The 18,989-nt window shown below is 42.7% G+C and overlaps 1 protein-coding gene across 2 annotated transcripts; it reads right to left on the bottom strand.

Moving 5' to 3' along the window:
• Positions 1 to 2,957: 2,957 nt before the first annotated feature.
• On the bottom strand, positions 2,958 to 18,989 carry LOC310678374 (cytochrome P450 2J4-like). Of its 2 annotated transcripts, none has more exons than XM_083442284.1 (9): positions 15,631 to 18,987; positions 12,447 to 12,609; positions 10,242 to 10,391; positions 9,876 to 10,036; positions 9,311 to 9,487; positions 8,881 to 9,022; positions 7,754 to 7,941; positions 7,245 to 7,386; positions 2,958 to 4,322 (listed from the first exon to the last, which is right to left on the bottom strand). In XM_083442284.1, exons 1-9 carry the CDS (start codon positions 15,796 to 15,798, stop codon positions 4,135 to 4,137), a joined length of 1,479 nt encoding a protein of 492 aa, XP_083298410.1. In that variant the 5' UTR covers positions 15,799 to 18,987; the 3' UTR covers positions 2,958 to 4,134. The 2 variants fall into 2 exon arrangements, with proteins under 2 accessions (XP_083298410.1, XP_083298411.1); XM_083442285.1 differs by lacking the exon at positions 2,958 to 4,322 and adding an exon at positions 5,140 to 5,617 and having other exon boundaries at positions 15,631 to 18,989.

Genomic DNA, 18,989 nt, shown 5'->3' with positions numbered 1-18,989 from the left:
ACTATACGTCGCTTTTATAGATCTAAAGGGGGCCTTTGATTCCATCTCTAGATCTAAGCTCTGGCACAAGTTAGAGGCCACAAACATTGATCGAAGGCTTTTATCGACCTGGTTAAAAGCCCAAGCAGACAAAAGCTCCACTCTCCCAAGCTACACCATCATTGTATTTCAGTTCTGGTGTATGCAGATGCTGCTGCAATTTTATCAAGGATTCCAGCCTTAGAACAATATTGTAATGAAGATTCCCTTACAATAAATCACCAGGATCCCCCCCCCCCAAAGATAATGGCATTTAATAAGAAACAAGATTAGAACATGGACCATTGGACAGTGGTAGAGGAAGCCTCTTGGGTACCTGGGGTTGGGCAAACCGCCCATAGGGATGAATGGGATGGGGCGAGTGGCACCCACAGGGATAGACAGGATGGGGCGCGCCCATTCCCGCCCCCTCCATTGTTTGCTCACCTGCCTCCTTCCCATCCTCTCCCCTGCCTGCCTGCCTCCTCCTCCAGCCAGAAGTGTGGGGTAATGGTGGGGCGAGCTGCGCAGGGGGGTGGCCAGTGCAATCTGCTGTGCTCTGCAGCATCGGTGGTGGGGCAAGCTGTGGGGGGGGGGGAGCAGCGCAATCCACTGAAGCATCAGCATTGGGGCGAGCTGCGCAGGGGGTGGTGTGATCCGCTGCGAGCTGCAGTGCTGGGGCGAGCCGTTGTGTGCTGTGGCGTTGGCAGCTCAAGCCTTTTTGTCACCCTCCTCAAGGATGGCACCCGGGGCGGAGTGCCCCCACCGCCCCCCTTCCTACGCCCCTGCCATTGGAGGCCATAAAACTGAAGATGTGCTGACCTTTAATATCTAGGTGTAATTTTCCAGGCCTCTGGCTCAAGGAAAGCCCATAACATTCAAGTAACCAACAATGGTGTTACCGGAAAAATCCGAGGGCTCCCTTGGAGAAAAAAACAAAGACACCAACCAGGATAATTTGGAGCAAAACAGCAGCCTGTAGGTTTGGCCTTTATTGAACTGTTGCAACAGGGTCCTCACTTGCAGGAGAGAGGAAAGACAGAGAAAAATGGTGTGCAAGGTCTTATAAAAACTTTTGAAATTCCCATCCTGTAGATCAAGCCCACCCCCAGAAACATCATGCATACATCACAGAAAGGAGGGGTTGAGGGAGGGGTGGTGGTGGTAACCTGAGTGTCCTGTCACCTGGCTGGTTCCCTTCTCCCTCTCCCCATGAGTCATTTTCAGAAGACAAAAGGTAGTCGCAGTTTCCTGCCCCCTGAGGGGGAATCCAATCACTGTTCTTTTGTTATAGTCCGTGTTGAATCCACTCGTGTATGCAGTCCATTGTGTTGTTGATGGTCTTCTGTCTGAGACCATCAGGGTTGGCATAGCAACTGGGCAGTGCTCCTGTGGATGTGCTGGTATGCTCAAGGGATTATGGTAGCCTGTATCAAACCTTTTCCATTTTGTAGTCCTTCCTTCATGGAGTAAAATAAAAGTGGAACAGTGCAAATCCGATGTATGGTTCCTTTTCTATGAATTTATAACAGAAGCATAGCGTATGTAGTGTGTGAGTGTGTGTGAAGTTTGTACAAACTGAATGATTTGGGGGGGGGGGGTTCCTGCTACAAATGGTAAAAAATAAATAAATCTGTGCATAACATCCTCAAATTTCTCCAGACTAGGGGTGTCCACTACACACACGCAGCTCCAAAACTATACCAGGCTAAAGTTTTGGCCCAACTGTTATATGGTACCATTTTAGGACCACCACCTTCCCTTTTCTTCTGTTTAGAGCAAGTTCAATCATAATTCCTAAGAATGATGGTAAAAGTCTCTAGAAGTGTATCAGATGCCATGTTATGACTGGAGATTGCGTTGGTTAGAGTGGAAGCTAAGGTATGCCTCACTTCCATAAACTACTGGCTGAAGATCTGCTATTTCCCACAAGGTGTCCCTCACCCTATATTTATTCACCTGGTTCTTCCTGCTTAAGTGCAGAACCTTACATTTGTCCCTACTGAAATTCATTTTGTTAGTTTGCACCCAGTTCTCCAATCTGTTAAGGCCATTTTGAATTCTGATTCTCTCTTCTCCCAGCCCTCCCTGTTTGGTGTCATCTGCAAATTTGATGAGCATCCAATCAATTGCTTCATTCAAGTCATTTAAAAACAAAAATGGGCCCGGGACAGAACAGTGCAGCACCCCACTTGTCACTTTTTCCCAGGGTGATGAGAAACCATTAATGACTCCTCTTTGGGTTCCATCAGTCAACCAGCTACAAATCCACCTAACAATTACCTAGTTCAACCAACATTTTACCAGCTTCCTTGTGAGAATATCATGGGGGTCTTGGTCAAAAGCCTTACTGAAATAAAAATGCACAATATTCACATCATTTACCTGACCCACCAAGCTTATAACTCCATCAAGAAGAAATGAGATTCATCTGACATGACTTACTTCTGAGAAACCCATGCTGGGTCTTAGTAATCATAGCATTCTTTTCTAAGTGCTCACAGACCAACTGTTGAATTATCTGTTCTAGGACCTTCTCTGGTATTGATGTCAAGCTCACTGGTTGGTAGTTACCTGGGTATTCCTTTTTGCTCACCTCCAGTCTGTAGGAACCTCACCTGTTCTTCTGCTTTGAACATAGCTGAAGAAAGCTTTTAAAATTATTTTTAACCTCTCTTGCAAGACTCAACTCATTCTGAGCATTAGCCTGCCTGACATTCACCCTGCATCTGTTAGCTACCTGTTTATGCTCCTCCTTTGTGATTTCCCATTTTTTACATTTCTTATATAGGCAATGATCATTGCACATGTGCCTTACCACAACCTGGAAGTAGCAGTAAAAGGGGGTAGGGTGGGTGTAATGGGGTGGGCTTATTTCAGATTTTAATATTGCACAGCTTGAATTGACTGGATGGATAAAAATTGTCTAGACCCATCTGTTTGATTCAAAACTTTAATTGTGGAACAAAAAGCAGTAAATGATTCAACCAAATAATTCCATATAATATCTTGTGCTGTCCAGCACAGGCTCAGCATCTTAGAAATAAAAGATAATTCCAAACAGACCTAAAAGCTGAGGTCTCGCTTTTCCTACAGCTTCCAGTTTGCCTGAGGCTGTGCATCTTACTCTCACAGAGCATAAGAACGACTCAGCCACCACCTTTCCAAGTTGGCGAAGTTGTAATTCAATGCCTCTTATGTGATCTAAGGTTGAACACTCATGCGTTAGGTAGCAGAGGACAAGAACAATAGTTAATGATAAACTTATCTAGGCACTCAGAGAGAGTGTACTAGCTTAGTACACTCAAGTGGAATTTCCCCATTTCAGTGTCAATTAAATTATTATACTTAGCAGTAATTACATGCATTCCACTGTTGCACACAATGACCCAGAACACAACTCCTGTGCAAATCAAGGGTTGCCTGTACACGCCCTTCTTAAATTTCAGCTGATCTGTAAGCTCCTTATGCAGCCAAACCAGTTTCTTTAGATGCCTCCCACTTTTCTTTTTTGCCGGAATTGTCTGCATTTGGGCCTTCAATATTTCACCTTTAGGAAACTCCCATCCACCATGGACTCCTGTCTCCTTGAGTGTTTCTGACCATGGGATCTCACTCAGTAGTTCCTCAAACTGGAGGATTCTTCCCCATGTGCATATATGATAATAATAAAAAGAGCTTATAACTTGTTTTTCAGATTGTGCAGTATTGAGCCCCTGTTCTCAAGCAAATTATCTATGGTAATAAAACATAAAAGAATCTGCCCCACTCCCCTTAATTCCAGTCAACAGCAGGCATTGTCCTTTCACATTGTTTCAATTCCAAAGAATACCTTCATTGTCCCGCTCCTCTGCACAACACCTGATTTGTTTGTAGCATCCCCTTCATATCTTGCCCAAAGAGTATTTTAAAAACTCAGGTGTAGCTACAAACCACACAATTAAAGTAGCACCTGAGCAACCAAGGGAAAGCCACAGAATTCAAGAATTGCAGAGTTGAACGGGATCTCCTCCAGCTTCCTGTAATGCATGTTGGATGAAGAGAACAAGAACGATGTAGAAATTTACAGTAAGATATAAGACGCTGGAAGTATATACATTTTTTACAATATATGCTTTACGATGAACTGCTGCGGGGAACAGCGCAGAGTTTATAAGGACGGGGATGCATTGTCAACGCTGTTACAGGCTCTTTGTTGAGTTTCTTCGCTTCTGGTATGTGGAAGCTGAATGCCCTCAGCAGGCTGGTGAAAAAGATGAACAGCTCAATTCTCGCCATCTGCTCCCCAATACATGCACGGGCTCCTGAAGAGGAAATAAGGAGAAAGTGGGAAGTGAGCAAAACATTTCCCACCAAATCCAACTCTCAGCAACTAGTTTGAAATCTCAGTAAGGTATACGGGTGGTCCAAGTTTCCTACCTACCACCAAAAGTGGTCTCATGGAAAACCCCACTGCTATAAACCCAATTTCAGCAGTAACTCTAATTTGAACTGTCATATGATTCAAGTGCCACCAATAACGTTCACCAAATGTAGACAGTTGCAAAAGTATAGCTAAGCCACACATTCTGCATCCTGAAAACAAATTCAGTAATACTATACATAGTATTTTGGAAGAGCATAAGATTCCCCCCTATTTCTCATGAGGCTAATGGAACTTCAGGTATTCTTCCTTAGAGACAACCAAGTAAGATATAGGGATACTCTGTCATAGAAGAACTTGGTTTGGGAAAGATTGCATTAAAATTGGGATCATTGTAGTAAGTTCTGCCTCCTGGAATTGGCACAGTTTCCTTTTAAATTATTATTATTATTAAAAAAATGCATAGGCTCTGCACTGTTGATCTTCTTCTTAGTCTGTTCTCCCTCAAATATATAAAATCATAGAATCATTGAATTCTAGAGTTGGAAGGGAGCCTGAGGATCCCCTCGCCCAACCCCCTGCAATGCAGAAATATGCAGCTGACCCATACAGGGACCAAACCTGCAACCTTGGTGTTATCAGCACCACACTCTAATCAACTGAGCTATAAGTTTGGGGGCAGAAGGATCCCCTAAACTTTGGATCATTGTAGTAAGCTCTGCCTCATGGAGAGCCTGATCCTCCTCGTAATTTCTAGGTTTAGTAAATGTTAGAATTTAATCAATACTTGGAGTGTTAAGAGAAGGTTCCAGATGCTGAATATAGCAATGTCAAAAATACTGGTCAAACCAGTTTTTTTGTCCTAAGAGATCCCCTGGCAGAAGAGCCATCCTGTAGACCTTTGCATCATGAAACACCTTTAAGATAAGACCTTTAATCATCTCTATGGAGAAGGCATAAGCTATAGATGGGGACTGCTCTTTCTGCTGTTTGCTTAAATTGAATGGGAAAGTGCTGACACTCTTCAGAAACCTCCCATCTTCTACCAGAGCTGGAGCTTTAGGTCCTGTGACTATTCTCAGGCTTCGCTGGGAGACTGATGATGAAAGTCTGATAGCTCAGTGTGACACACTCCATCAATTGACTCACTAACCATGAAAAAGAAGAAGACAAAATCACCTGTCCCAGATATATGCAAAGAGAAGAGGCAGACACCTGTTCATCTCTTTCTGGCTGCTGAAGAATAGCATTAACAGTCTTCTTGGATTATAGCCTAGATTCAGCAGCTAATGATTTGCATTCTCCCCAGAGTTTTGACAGCTGACAGTAATGCTTTAAAAGTGTCATGTATGCTGAACAATTTATTTGAAGCCATGTTCTATGACTTTTCTTTACATGGCTTGCCACTGTTCTCAAGTTTCAAGGCGGTCTTTGAGCATCTTACTGTTTTCAGTAGGTTTCACAACCCATGCTATCTAGAGTTACTCTTAATTTATAGATAGCCTGCCAGTTTAATAATAATAATAATAATAATAATAATAATAATAATAATAATAATAATAATAATAATATATTATTTATACCCCGCCCATCTGGCTGAGTTTCCCCAGCCACTCTGGGCAGCCCCCAATCAAGTGTTAAAAACAGTACGGCATTAAAAATTAAAAACTTCCCTAAACAGGGCTACCTTCAGATGTCTTTTAAAGATAGGATAGCTGCTTATTTCCTTCACATCTGAAGGGAGGGCATTCCACAGGGTGGGCGCCACTACCGAGAAGGCCCTCTGTCTGGTTCCCTGCAACCTCACTTCTCGCAATGAGGGAACTGCCAGAAGGCCCTCGGTGCTGGATCCCAGTGTTAACTGGCAACAGAGGTTGCTTAGAAGTATGTGACTCAACCCTCCCCCCCCCATGTTTTCCCTTGGGTTGAGAAGGCTACTGTGACCTGTTTCAGAGTCTATACGTACTTGCAGGTAAAGGTAAAGGGATTCCTGACCATTAGGTCCAGTCGTGACCGACTCTGGAGTTGCAGCGCTCATCTCGCTTTACTGGCCAAGGGAAACTGCGTTTGTCTGCAGACAGCTTCTGGGCCATGTGGCCAGCATGACTAAGCTGCTTCTGGCGAACCAGAGCAGTGTACGGAAATGCCGTTTACCTTTCCACCGGAGCAGTACCTATTTACCTACTTGCACTTTAACATGCTTTCAAACTGCTAGGTTGGCAGGATCTGGGATCGAGTAATGGGAGCTCACTCCGTTGGAGAGATTTGAAACACTGACCTTCTGATCAGCAAGCCCTAGGCTCTGTGGTTTAGACCACAGCGCCACCCGCGTCCCATGCACTTGCAGAAGAAGACACAAATTTGGACTAAATATGCATACACTTTATTCCATATGAAAAGTTGTATTCTCTTCTGCAGGTGGGGTGGACAGAGGACTCAGTAATAAGGAATGAGTCACACACAGGTAATAAAAGACAAATGCCAGCAGGTAAAGCTTTCCCATATTTGAATATCTATACTAGAAAAAGATTAACCTATTGAATATCTGCCTGCCACACAGCAGTTATGTATTCTTTCTGCCTGCCCTGAGATCTCTGCTCTTTCCAATACCTAACCACATTCACTCATTGGCTAAAAACACTGCAATGTGGGAGTAGGATCGTATCTCACAGAGCAATTGTTTTAACTGCTGCTTGTAGTGTTTGCTTCATAGCATCCATTCTACGAAATGAAAGTTCATTTCTGTTGGCTGTGCGCCTGGTACTGCAATGCCACCTATATTTTGTACCCTATCACACCTTCCTGATCAAAGCTTGACCTCATTGACCCGGTAAACATGGTTATGAATCACTTAATCACTTACCTGCTCCAAATGCCAGAAATTCTTCTCTAGCCACAAAATTTCCATTCTTGTCCAAAAAATTATTTGGATTGAACTCTCTAGGATTCTCCCATTGTTTCGGATCGTAAAGAACAGAGCGCAGATCTGGAATAACAAAGGTTCCCTGCAAGGAAGAAACAAATGACTCAACCTATATCCAGGCAGGGCATTATCTTGCAAACAGGTTGTTAAGACCCAATTTTTCTACACAATTCTGATTTAACAGAATTGCACCTGGAGGCATGGCTGGGTTATTGTTTTGTTTGTTATTATGTTATATATTTTTGTGTTTTTACACTGTAAACTGCTGTGATCCTTGGATGGAGGATGGTGTATAAATTTAATAAATAAACAATACATCTGCTAATATAGAAATCAACTTCACCAGGCTCATGTTATCTTCAGTCCACATAATATATAGAGAAGAGATGTGGAGAGAATGTGCACTGTGGAGCCAAATGGCTATGAAGCAAAGAAAGCAGAGTCTGTACCTTGGGAATGGGATAACCAAGTATGTTTACATCCTTCACACTCTGCCTAGGTGGCCCAAAAAGCAATATATATTTAGCACGCTGGATCTCATGAATCACTGCATTGGTATAAGGTAGTTGCTTACGATCTTGATAGGAGATTGAGTGAGAGGAACCAAAAACATCTTCCATCTCCTTGTAGACTTTATCTGAGGGAAAAGAATATTTACTTACTTGTCTTACATAACTCCACAAACTCCAAAGAGAACTTCTTCATTCAGAACCATCTTCATTCACTCAAAACCATCTTCATTCAGAGCTAAACAACAGACTATTGGAATGTGAGTAATATTTCTATATGTGCTTTGATTCTCTTCAATAAATCCATGTATGAGAGCTTTGTGGAGTTTTGTTGAATACTATCCAGATTGAGAGAGAAGTCTCAGGATGGAATAGTAAAAATGAGTGAGTTCACCTTTCTTTCTAGGCTCAAAGAATTAGACTGAAACTAGATTGCAAAGGAGGAAGGGAGGTTTCTTCCTGCTCAATAGAAGGGAAGTATTTTCCAGATTGAGAGAGAAGTCTCAAGACGGAATACAGACCATTTCATTCCTGGATCAGGATGGGCTGTTGCTGTCACTGAACAGGCAGGGGCGTAGCGTGGGTTGTCAGCACCCGGGGCAAGGCAAGTAATTTGCGCCCCCTAACCCGTGGATTTTAGCACTCGAGTCCCTTGCTCTCTCTCCGCACCACATGCCTGGCACCACCCCCCTCCACAGTGGGCAGCGACCCGGCGGCTTGGACCGGATTCGCACAGCCAGCACTGCAGTGAGAGAGAGTGAGTGAGCCAGGTAGGGGCAGAGAGCTGCGAGTGCGAGTGCAAGCGCGAGCCCCCAGATGTTGCGCCTGGTGGAGCCGGCCCCCCCCTGCACCCCCCACGCTACACCACTGTGAACAGGTCTTTCTTACCATGCTCAGACTTTGGTAATATGGTGCTCTAAACAAGGACAAATTCTGGTGCCCGCTTCCCTCTTGCTTTCTGTTCTGTGCATGTTGTCAAGTGCTCTGTGACACAGTTTCTCCACCCTTGCCTTGGCACACTGTGCGGGGAACTGCCTGCACTGCCCTAAATCCGGCACTGCTCTTACCTTGGACTTCTGGATGAATTGAAATAAGGAGCATTGCCCATTTCAGAGTAGAAGCAGTCGTCTCTGTCCCTGCACCAAAAAAATCCAGAATACACTCAACCAGATTATCTTCATCATATGTAGTATAAGGATCATTCTGGGTCTGTTAAGGATAATAATAAATATTAAATTTATTTTACAACAGACTTAAAGCATTTCACTTTTTGGTGTTCATGAAAATGCTTCAATATTTTTGTGCAATTAATATACACATTTTTGTATTCAGTATTGCCTAACCTAGTATACACAGCTTGGCAAAGCAATTTCTCCTAATATCAAGCAATTTTGTGTGTTGTTTTAACTAAGATTTGCATATATTTGCCTACTTTAGCCAAGGGTATGCATTTTTGTGATGAGCAGAATTCACATACAATGAGGATATTGTACCTACTTTCTCAAGCTGAAGTAGATAGAAATCAATGTAGTCCTGTGGCTCAGTCAGGGAATGTTGCTCCCTATGTTTCTCTATCTCCTTCTTTACAATGGAAATTGCCTCATCATAGGCAGAAAATATCTTTTTATGAGTTCCTGGGAGATATTGCATGAGCCATGGGAACATTTCATAAAGCTAAAGGGAAGCAAAATCCAAATGTTTATTTATAACTTGAAAAGAATAGTACTAAATATCAGAGGTACTATCTGTCCATGACTGCAAAAAGAACAACTTATGCAAAATTCTGGGGAAGAGAAAAGAAATGTCATCAAAGATCTGAGGACCTTGCAAAATGGAAGAATATTCCCACCCACTCCCCGTCTTTAACCCTTACAACAACCCTTGTGAGGAAGGTTAGGCTGAGAAAGAGGGACCAAACAGGTATTTAAAGCCAGGCCTTCTCCATCTATGCCCAACACTCTATCCACGACCAAAACGGTTTTCTGAGTGCTACTGGCCATGGGTTAGGGCATTGGGAAGATCTGTCTGGCTCAATAAGGAAGGGGGGGCAGGAAGAACTCACAGCATGGAAAAAGCTGCCTCCAAATTGTAAGCTCATTTCAAGTATCTCCAGCAGTCTCTTAAAGTTTTCATCATCTGTAGATAACTGGTTTCCAAATGTCAAAGCACATATTACACTGGAGATTGACTTAGTGATTGGTACCGATGGATCAAATGGCTGTCCTGCAAAAGAAGTCATTTACTGTCATATTACTGTCAAGCTGATAAATTTCACATTAGGGTTGGAAGGATACTGGAATCTCCAGCAATAATTTGTTCCAGAAGAAAGCAAGCAAAATACATGACATTCCCCCCCCAACATAGATAGATCAAATAAAGGTTTCAGCAGACTGGAATGTGCCAGCATTATCACCCTTGTATCACATACCCTTTGAATTTGCAAAGACCTCCACAAGACGATGGGCTGCCTCTTCTATTTGGTGCTCCATGCCTTTCTTCCCCAGCCCCAGCTTCCGCAGAGTAGCTATACCAAACCGCCTCTGCTGCCTCCACGTGTGACCATTTGAAAATACAATTCCTGAAGCCATCAAGAAATGACAAATTATTGGTCACAAATACTCATGCCCAAAAGATTGTTGAGTTGGTTGCCAGCTTAAAGTAAAGGTAAAGGTACCCCTGCCCGTATGGGCCAGTCGTGTCCAACTCTAGGGTTGTGTGCTCATCTCACTTAAGAGGCCGGGAGCCAGCGCTGTCTGCAGACACTTCCGGGTCACGTGGCCAGCGTGACGAAGCTGCTCTGGCGAGCCAGCACCAGCGCAGCACACCGAAACGCCGTTTACCTTCCCGCTATAAAGCGGTACCTATTTATCTACTTGCACTTAGGGGTGCTTTCGAACTGCTAGGTGGGCAGGAGCTGGGACTGAAAGACGGGAGCTCACCCCACCGCGGGGATTCGAACCACCGACCAAACGATCGGCAAGTCCTAGGCACTGAGGTTTTACCCACAGCGCCACCGGCGTCCTGGTTGCCAGCATAGAAGAGGCCAAATTAAGTGCTTAGGCATGCATTCAAGAGCAGCACTTTCTTTCAGAACTCAAGAAATGCAAGGCTGGTGCAGAATCACAGCGAAACTAGATAAGATGCCTTATAATTACCTCCGTGCCCTTATGTCTAGTAAAACTAGGAACTATTATAGCAGGGGTCATCAAACTTTTTCAGCTGTCAACTTTCCCCCTTTTTAAAGGGAAATTCCCTTATTCCGAATAGGATTCCTTGCAAGAAAAGGGAAAAGTTGACAGCTATGGGCCGGTCCACTGTCCCTCAGACCTTGTGGGGGGCTGGACTATATTTTGGAAAAAAATAATGAACAAATTCCTATGCCCCACAAATAACCCAGAGATGCATTTTAAATAAAAGCACACATTCTACTCATGTAAAAACACGCTGATTCCCGGACCGTCCACAGGCCAGATTTAGAAGGCAATTGGGGTGGATCCAGCCCCCAGGCCTTAGTTTGCCTACCCATGTATTATAGCATCTTATTTGACGGGGCATACAAAGAAAGAGGACACCGTATCAGAACTAATTTCAAGTACTCTTCTGTCTGGTGTGTAAGAGGCACTTAGTCATCACCCAAGGTGTCCAGCTGTAGCAGTTGACGCTCTTTGTTATTATTCTTTAAGTAATTGGTAATTATTCATTATAGAAGGGTTACAGATAAATCCGTAGAAGATTGGGTTTTGTTGATTACCGGTAGCTATTAGAATTGTGACTTCTTAACATGGGGTACCTCCATGCTCATTGTACCAGCTCCCTTAAATTCAAACACTTTTTAATATTACTTAAATGTTGTTAAGTGGTCGAATTTATACGTGATTTCCCACATTCTTTTTAATAACAATGCTCAGTTAAAGTGTTTAATGCTAGAATATAAAAGGACTGGAGGGGGCAAAAAAGTATAATAGTGGATTATTGCTGCAGCGCCTGATGATAACAGGTTCTAAATATAGCTCCATAATGGTTGCATTCTACAGTAACAAGAGCCTGATGGCTCATCCTCCTGTCATAGTGGCCAACGAGATGCTCGCTGGAATCTCAGAAGCAGGACTTGAGTTCAACACTACTTTCTCTTCCTCTTGTTTCCAGCAATTGGAATTCAGAAGCATACTGCCTCTGATTGTGGAGAAAGAGCTTCACTATAGTGGCTAGTGGCCATGAATAGCTTTATCCTCCCTGAAACTTGTCTAGGGTAGGGCTGCCATACTGGGATTTCAAAGGTGGAAGTGACATCCAGGGGGAAAGGTGGCGGTTTGTCCTGGATCTTTGGCAAGTTAACTGAAGATTTGTGTTTTTGTAAAAAAAATAAACAAAAAACACACACCCTGAAGCTCAACAATTTTGGGGTCTTCCTAATTTGGGGGATCTTTCAGGGTGTCCTGGTTTTTACTTTTTGAAATATGGCAACCATATCTAAGCATCTTCCACAGCTCTCCAATTTGCCTTCAATAGTTGAATTCAATAGTTTAATTTTTGCACTGTGTGAAGTACTTTTGTTTGTCTGCCCTCAATCTTCCAACTCTTATGAGTTCCCTGGGGGGAAGACAAGTAAAACATCTTATTATCCACAACTTACCCCTTCCTTTTAATGTTGTTCTAAGGAAAGGGGTCACCGGTCGGTCAACAAAATCTTCCTCGTGGTTGATCAGGGCTTCTTTCACACCTTGGAAGCCAGACAGTACTACGACAGGTAGAAGTCCTATCCGTATAGTGTAAACGTTTCCATATTGCTTTGCCATCTGCCATTGGGATCAAAGTGGAGGCGAGAAGCAATCATATGGAGGAGGTGATTTCAAGTTAGTATGTGACCTACACCCTTCTTCAGCTTCTGGCAGGGTGGAGCTCTCCACTCCCTTTTAAACATAAGCTACTATTTTAAAGTAACCACTTACGTTTCTTCATTGAATAATCATGTAATAACTAAGCATACACAACTTTGTTAACAATAGCACCTGTATCTTACTAATGCCTTACCATGCCATGGAAAAAAAGTGGAAGTCTCTGTTACGGTGGGGGGGCGGGGATCCTCTGAGAAAGTGAAGGACAAGTTAAGAGTACTGTTGGAAGGAGAAGTGAGTTGACTGGATTTATGGTGCAGCAGAACTGAAAGCATATTGCAAGATAAGAGAGATATAATATGGAAAGAGGGTTACAGTCTTAAGTACACAGTTTGGGAGGGCTATTAAACACCCATTTGTTTTATCTGGCCTTCCCTTGACTAGTTTGTGTCCTGTTTGCTGGACTGGAGCTGGGGTAGAATATATTATTTTGGATTTTTTTAAAAAAATTTTTTTACTTTGTATAATTGTAGCCTTTTTTCATGTGTGTTGCTGTGGGTGGGCTTTGCCCCCCAAAGCAACATAGAACTGTTTGGTTTTTTTTTAAAGGTTTTTAAATTGGTTTTCAAATTACTTTAGAACCACAAAGACAGATGAACAGTAACAAAACAAAACAAAAATTATACTGTATCCAGCTAAATGCAGGGCATACAAAGCCTAAACATATTAAATGATACCACCCAATCTGAGATCAAAACATCCATATTTCTCTAGATAGAGGATAGATACTTGTAAATCTGAAATTATAATACATGAAATAAAATCCCAGCATACTGAGTAGAAATGACCAGAATCTTCCTGTCCCTTAGAGACCCCTAATGTATGGAGTCCTTAGGACAGGCATGTCCAAAGTCCGTTTGGGGCGCTTAATACGGCCCTCCGGTCAGTTTAATCCAGCCCCTGTGGCGGTTTATTTCCTGGGATAAAATCCTAAACTTCAATCCTAAAAGAAGCTCAACAACTTTGGTCGGCCCACACAGCCCTTCATTCATCAAATCTGGCCCTTTTTGACCCCATTGCTTTAGGATATATAGTTTATTTACACATATATACAGCTTGAGCCTACGATGGAGGGGCTCACAGCATTAACACCCCAAGAGGGCCTTGCTTCCCCGCCCCCATAGCAAAAGTCTTGTATTCAAACAGAAATCAAGCATCACTGTGTCTCTCTGGCTTCCCAGCCTGCTGCTTCTAGCTTCTAGCTCACATCACTCCACTCTCACCTTTGCCTTTCTAACTACCAGTCAGAGTCAGTGAGGGAGGCCCACGTATTTCCCACTGGTGTGGGTGGCTATCACCTCACCAGGAATTTTAATCCCTGTTTATATTTTAATACTTCCTTGATCCAGGGATTAGAAGGGTCTCTTGCATACAGCCTACTCCCTGCCGCCCAGCTCATAACAAGATACTTGGTTGAGTCTGAAGTGAAAAGAAGGTTGCCATTACTTTGCACTTTGTACATGGCTCAGAAGCTTAGTGCAGAACACTCATGTCTCAGCAGTGTCTACACTGGCTTGGTCTTGTCTACAGAATGGAAGATGGCAGGATCCCCAGGTACATGCTCTGCGGAGAGCTGGCTTTAGGTACCAGGCCCAGGGGCAGACCAACACTGTACTACTAAGATGTCTGCAGACCTGACATGAAAGCTGGATACATCAACCCTGCCATGTGGAAATCCCTTGCAGATGACCACAGTGCCAGGAAACGATCAAATAGGTTGTGCATCCACAGCAGTGACCAGAGGAAGAATGACCTCTGGGAGGAATGCAGAGAGAAGAAACGCCATGTGCATCTGCAGCAGCACAACCAGATGCCTTTATCTGCCCCAGCTGCAACAAAACATGTCTCTCCCATATCGGCCTCTACAGCCACAGCAGGTGTTGCAGCCTTTCAACAGTTTAACTTTACCTCCAAAGGCCTTTAGAGAGGTGTGAGATGCATGTCTTTGATAAAAAGCTGTGACTCATAGAGTCTATACACCTTCTGCATCACTGCTTGTTGTGCTCCTTGATGACTGCTTTGGAAATGCTGGTACTGTGGCATATTGTTCATTGACCGGGGATTTTAGGTCAACTTGCTGGAGATTTTGGAGAATTTTGTAGTTGAAGCAGTTTCAGTATTAGAGACTGATAAACTGATATGGGCTGATGCCTTATTGGTACTTACCATCCAGCTATCCCAGCTGAGCTGGGAGAGCCACAGTTTTCAAACCTCTGTCATACAGACAACCCCGCCTTCCAGGGCTGGCTCTGTGTAAAGTTAAGGGTCTCCTTTGCTACTATGCTCACAGGCAAACTGGAGCTGAGCTAGTCATTTTATGATTGTAAAATAAAAATAATCATTACTGTTGAAGTTATAGGCAAGCAGAAGATTTTTGTTTATTGAGTAAATGATATGAAAACTGACCGATAATAATTGTGCATATAAATTTACTATAAGATACATAAAATCAATAAAAACTATCAGTACTTTTATTGAACAGTAGACTTATTATTATTATTATTATTATATATGCTGCCCATCTTTCTGGGTTGCCCCAGCCACTCTGAGCAGCTTCCAGCAAATTATAAAACCACAGTAAAACGTCACACATGAAAAACTTCCCTAAACTGGGCTGCCTTCAGATGTCTTCTAAAAGTCAGATAGTTTTTATGTCCTTGACATCTGGTGGGAGGGTGTTCCACAGGGCGGGTGCAACTACCAAGGAGGCTCTCAGCATAAGCTTAATAAAGTCGCTAGTGTTTAAAGGCTCCGCAAAACTCTGTGTTATTTTAGCTGCAAATGGGCTAACATATGGCAATTGTTGAATTACATTCCTACATTCTTACTTACTTCCAGTTACCAGTGGAAGAAAACAATTCACAATTCACATTGTGGGTTTTATTAATTAATTAAGCAGATCAATTAATTAGAAAGATGTACCTCAATGAAAGCATCTGAAGAAAGTCTGATCCCAAACCGCCACAGGCTTCCAATGAGAGGAAGTGGAAGAGGCCCTGGAGGGTAGCGTCTAAGTGACCAGAGCTGTCTCAGATAGCTCAGAACTGGGCATGGAATCTTCTTAATCCAGTCTATCATTGTTTCCAACATCCTCCTGCCTTTTCTTTCTGTATCTTTGTATCTGTCCAGCACACCTGTGAGAGGTGAATGCTCCTTTCTCCTGTTGCTTTTTGGCTCTCTCAGAGATGTTGCATTCTGTCTTCGTTTCTCTTCTCACTGCCTTTTAAATACTATAATTAACATATTAGTAAGCAGCAAGGCCTCTTGCACATCTAATAAGTTTCAGAATGGGATCAGATAGGCATTTATTATTTCAGCATGTGTGGTTACTTCTAGACCTATTTATTAATTACTGTAGTCACCTTGATTTGTGTTGCAAAGTTTGTGGGGAGGTTATAATATAACACAGGAAAGAACTGGTCTCCCACTCTTTTTAGTTCCTTTTCCTGTCACTGTTATTACTGCAAAAAGAAAAAGTGAAAAAGAAAGAAAACATGAACCAAATTTCTCTCACAAATAAGCGACAATCTGGAAACGTTCTTAGTTGCTTCTGTTGGAAAGAGATTTCCATATCAAAGTCTAATATAATCCAAGTCAACCAGGTGATATAGATAATGGTGGTGACCACATTTATTCTGAATACAAACTTAACAACTCTTCATTAAATATATGTACACAAAAGCTGTCCTTTTATTTTTTCACAATCTTTGGCTTTGCCTCCCCGCAGTCTCTGCGATGATGAAAATTCCACAAAGTATGTTGGATATTCTGGCTTTGCCAACTAACTCCTATGAATGGGTACTTGATTCCTCACTGAAAACTCCACGAAAACGGATGTGTATTTTTGCACATGGCATCCATATTGAAACCTTCAGTTTGCAAATGTATGTATAACACTGATTGTTGTTTCATAGTGTAGATTCCATTTTTATGCCCTGCTTGGTGAATGGGTCAATCTACTTTCTGTCTGTATCACTTCTTTTCATATGTGCTCAGGATAAGTTTTCTGTCCCACTACATTTTTTTAAAAAAAGGAAGTCTGAGCGGAAATTCATATTGTTAAAATGCATGTATTTGAACATATTTTCCTCTCAATGTTCACATTTCTAAAATAAAAAATTCCTTCCAGTAGCACCTTAGAGACCAACTAAGTTTGTTATTGGTATGAGCTTTCGTGTGCATGTACACTTCTTCAGATACACGGAATCAGAAGTCACCAGACCCTTATATATAGTGAGAGGGTGGAGAGGGGTATTACTCAAAAGGGTGGTGGGAATGGGTGATTGGCTGATAGGTGTGGTAAACCTGTTGATGACTGCAATTGGAATTACAGGAAAAAGCAAGGGGTAACATTTCTAAAGTTACTTTATTCTTAAATACATTTCAGAATACTTATATCAGTTTATTTTTGAGCTGAAAACAACAATGCAAAGTTAAAGTGGGAAATCAGAAGGATAATTGTCTTATGAGTTACACATTAGTCTAGGAGGATTATCCTGAGCTTTTGTTTGTCCTTCTTACCTGTCAGGTATTTAGTTGGGAGCAACCACCTAGAGGCATAAGCCAAAGGGCGAGAAACAAAAGATAACCTGTCACCCAAGAAATCCAGGTCATCCCTAAATCAGCCTTTCGTCCCAGGATGCTGTTGTACTACAACTCCCATCTTCCCTGAACACAGGTTCTGCTGGCTGGGGATGACTGGAGTTGTAGTCCAACATTTGGGGACCAAAGGTTGAAAAAGGCTGTCCTAAGCTGTGAAGAGCATATTCTTCCTCTACAACATAGAAGCCAACTCCTAGGGACTAAGGCCCTGCCGCCGCCGCCTTCCCCCCAATAAAATATTTGAGAGGGAGGCAGGAAATAGTCAGAACATCTGCAGTCTGCTTTGGGGCTGGTTCATGGATGTGAGGAGTCAGATAGTCTTCTGAATAACATAGGGCTGCCATATGTCCAGATTTTCCTGGATATTACTGGGATTTTGAAGGGGGAATTGATATCTGGAGGGGGGGAGGGGAATTCATCCTGGATCAATCAAAGAAAAGCTTAGGGGTGTCCTGGTTTTTACTTTTTGAAAAAATGGCGACCCTAGAATAACATGGAACTTCACATCCACAAATTCAGGCTGTCTCTGTAGTGAGAGGCCAGGAAAATTGCATCTCGGCATTATGTATCCACCTGTGCTATCACAAAGGAATAAGTCTGTCTAAAAGTCCTTGGTCTCAAGCCAGGAGAACAAGAGGTCAAACCTCCATTTTGAATTGAGTCCAAAAGAAGACATGACGCCAGAGCAGTTAGCAAAATGCTGGGATAATAGGGCATCAGTGCCAAGTCCTGGTTAACAACCTTACAGCTGTCTTTTGGACTAATTGCTGTTTAAACCATCTTATCATTTTATTACCATATTTATGTTAAAATTCCTGATCTCTGATTGCAGTCATGGGATGGTTGTTTTTCACATGATGATATTATGCTTTGACTCCACAGAGTGGAAAATGACAAAGACAGGATGTTTGTGTTACTGTGTTCTGTGAAGTGGGACTATTGTCCTTTGTTTTGTTTTTTCTCTTTGCTGTCTGATGCTAGAGAGAGAGGGAGCCATGTTGCAGTGCTCCGTGTATGTTTATATGTAAATAAAGTAGATTAGCCAAAATGCTGAGTTGCTGAGGTCTGTCACACGCATGATGTGCAAACTCTGCGGATCCCTAAGTGAGCCGGTGTTGGTTGGCATCAGTCGCTGTGATGCTTGGGCAGAAGAAAGCTTATGAAGCTCCCGAACGATCGACCAGGAGGGAGGGAACATGCCAGTCGGGCCTGTGTCTCTGCCAGGGTCCTACTCGAGTGTAGGCCGAACTCCTGAATTTATGGTCAACCATAAACAGCTGTTTCCTGTGTGGCTTATGAAACAAGTAAAATTCAATATTAAAATAACAGAGAGTGCCTGAGGCTGTTCAAAAGAAACTAGGTAACCAGGTAAGAAAATCACTGTTATAGGTTTTGGGTGCCAGAGTTTGAGGTTGCAAGGTACTCCCTAGATTTAGCAAATGTTAGAATTTAACCAATACTTAAGAAAAGGAGCCAGTCATTTAATGTGGTAGTGTAAAAATACAGGCTAAACTTGTTTTCCTGGCCAGGGAATCACCTGGAGGCAGTAATAACCTATTAAGATTGGCCATCAGTGAAGCTAAGGCTGTGTCAGATACTGGCTGGAAGATAGCCAGTAAGACAAAAGATTAGTAGTTTCTGTTTAGGATTGCAGTTTGCCTGATGTAAGTGAACAGGGG

This window comes from Podarcis tiliguerta (genome assembly GCF_965153285.1).
Source record: "Podarcis tiliguerta genome assembly, chromosome: 5".
Classification (NCBI taxonomy): Eukaryota; Metazoa; Chordata; class Lepidosauria; order Squamata; family Lacertidae; genus Podarcis; species Podarcis tiliguerta.
The sequence above is the reverse complement of the archived record's forward strand: the minus strand, read 5'-3'. Positions and strand labels throughout refer to the sequence as shown.

What these genes read in the sequence shown, in the direction of transcription:
- LOC310678374 (XM_083442284.1), bottom strand. Translation starts at nt 15,798, where the DNA reads ATGTTGGAAACAATGATAGACTGGATTAAGAAGATTCCATGCCCAGTT. An exon ending in GAGGCAGCTTTTTCCATGCT is followed by an intron (nt 9,488 to 9,875) that starts GTGAGTTCTTCC and finishes GCTTCCCTTTAG; the next exon opens with CTTTATGAAATGTTCCCATG. An exon ending in AATTCATCCAGAAGTCCAAG is followed by an intron (nt 7,942 to 8,880) that starts GTAAGAGCAGTG and finishes CTTTTCCCTCAG; the next exon opens with ATAAAGTCTACAAGGAGATG.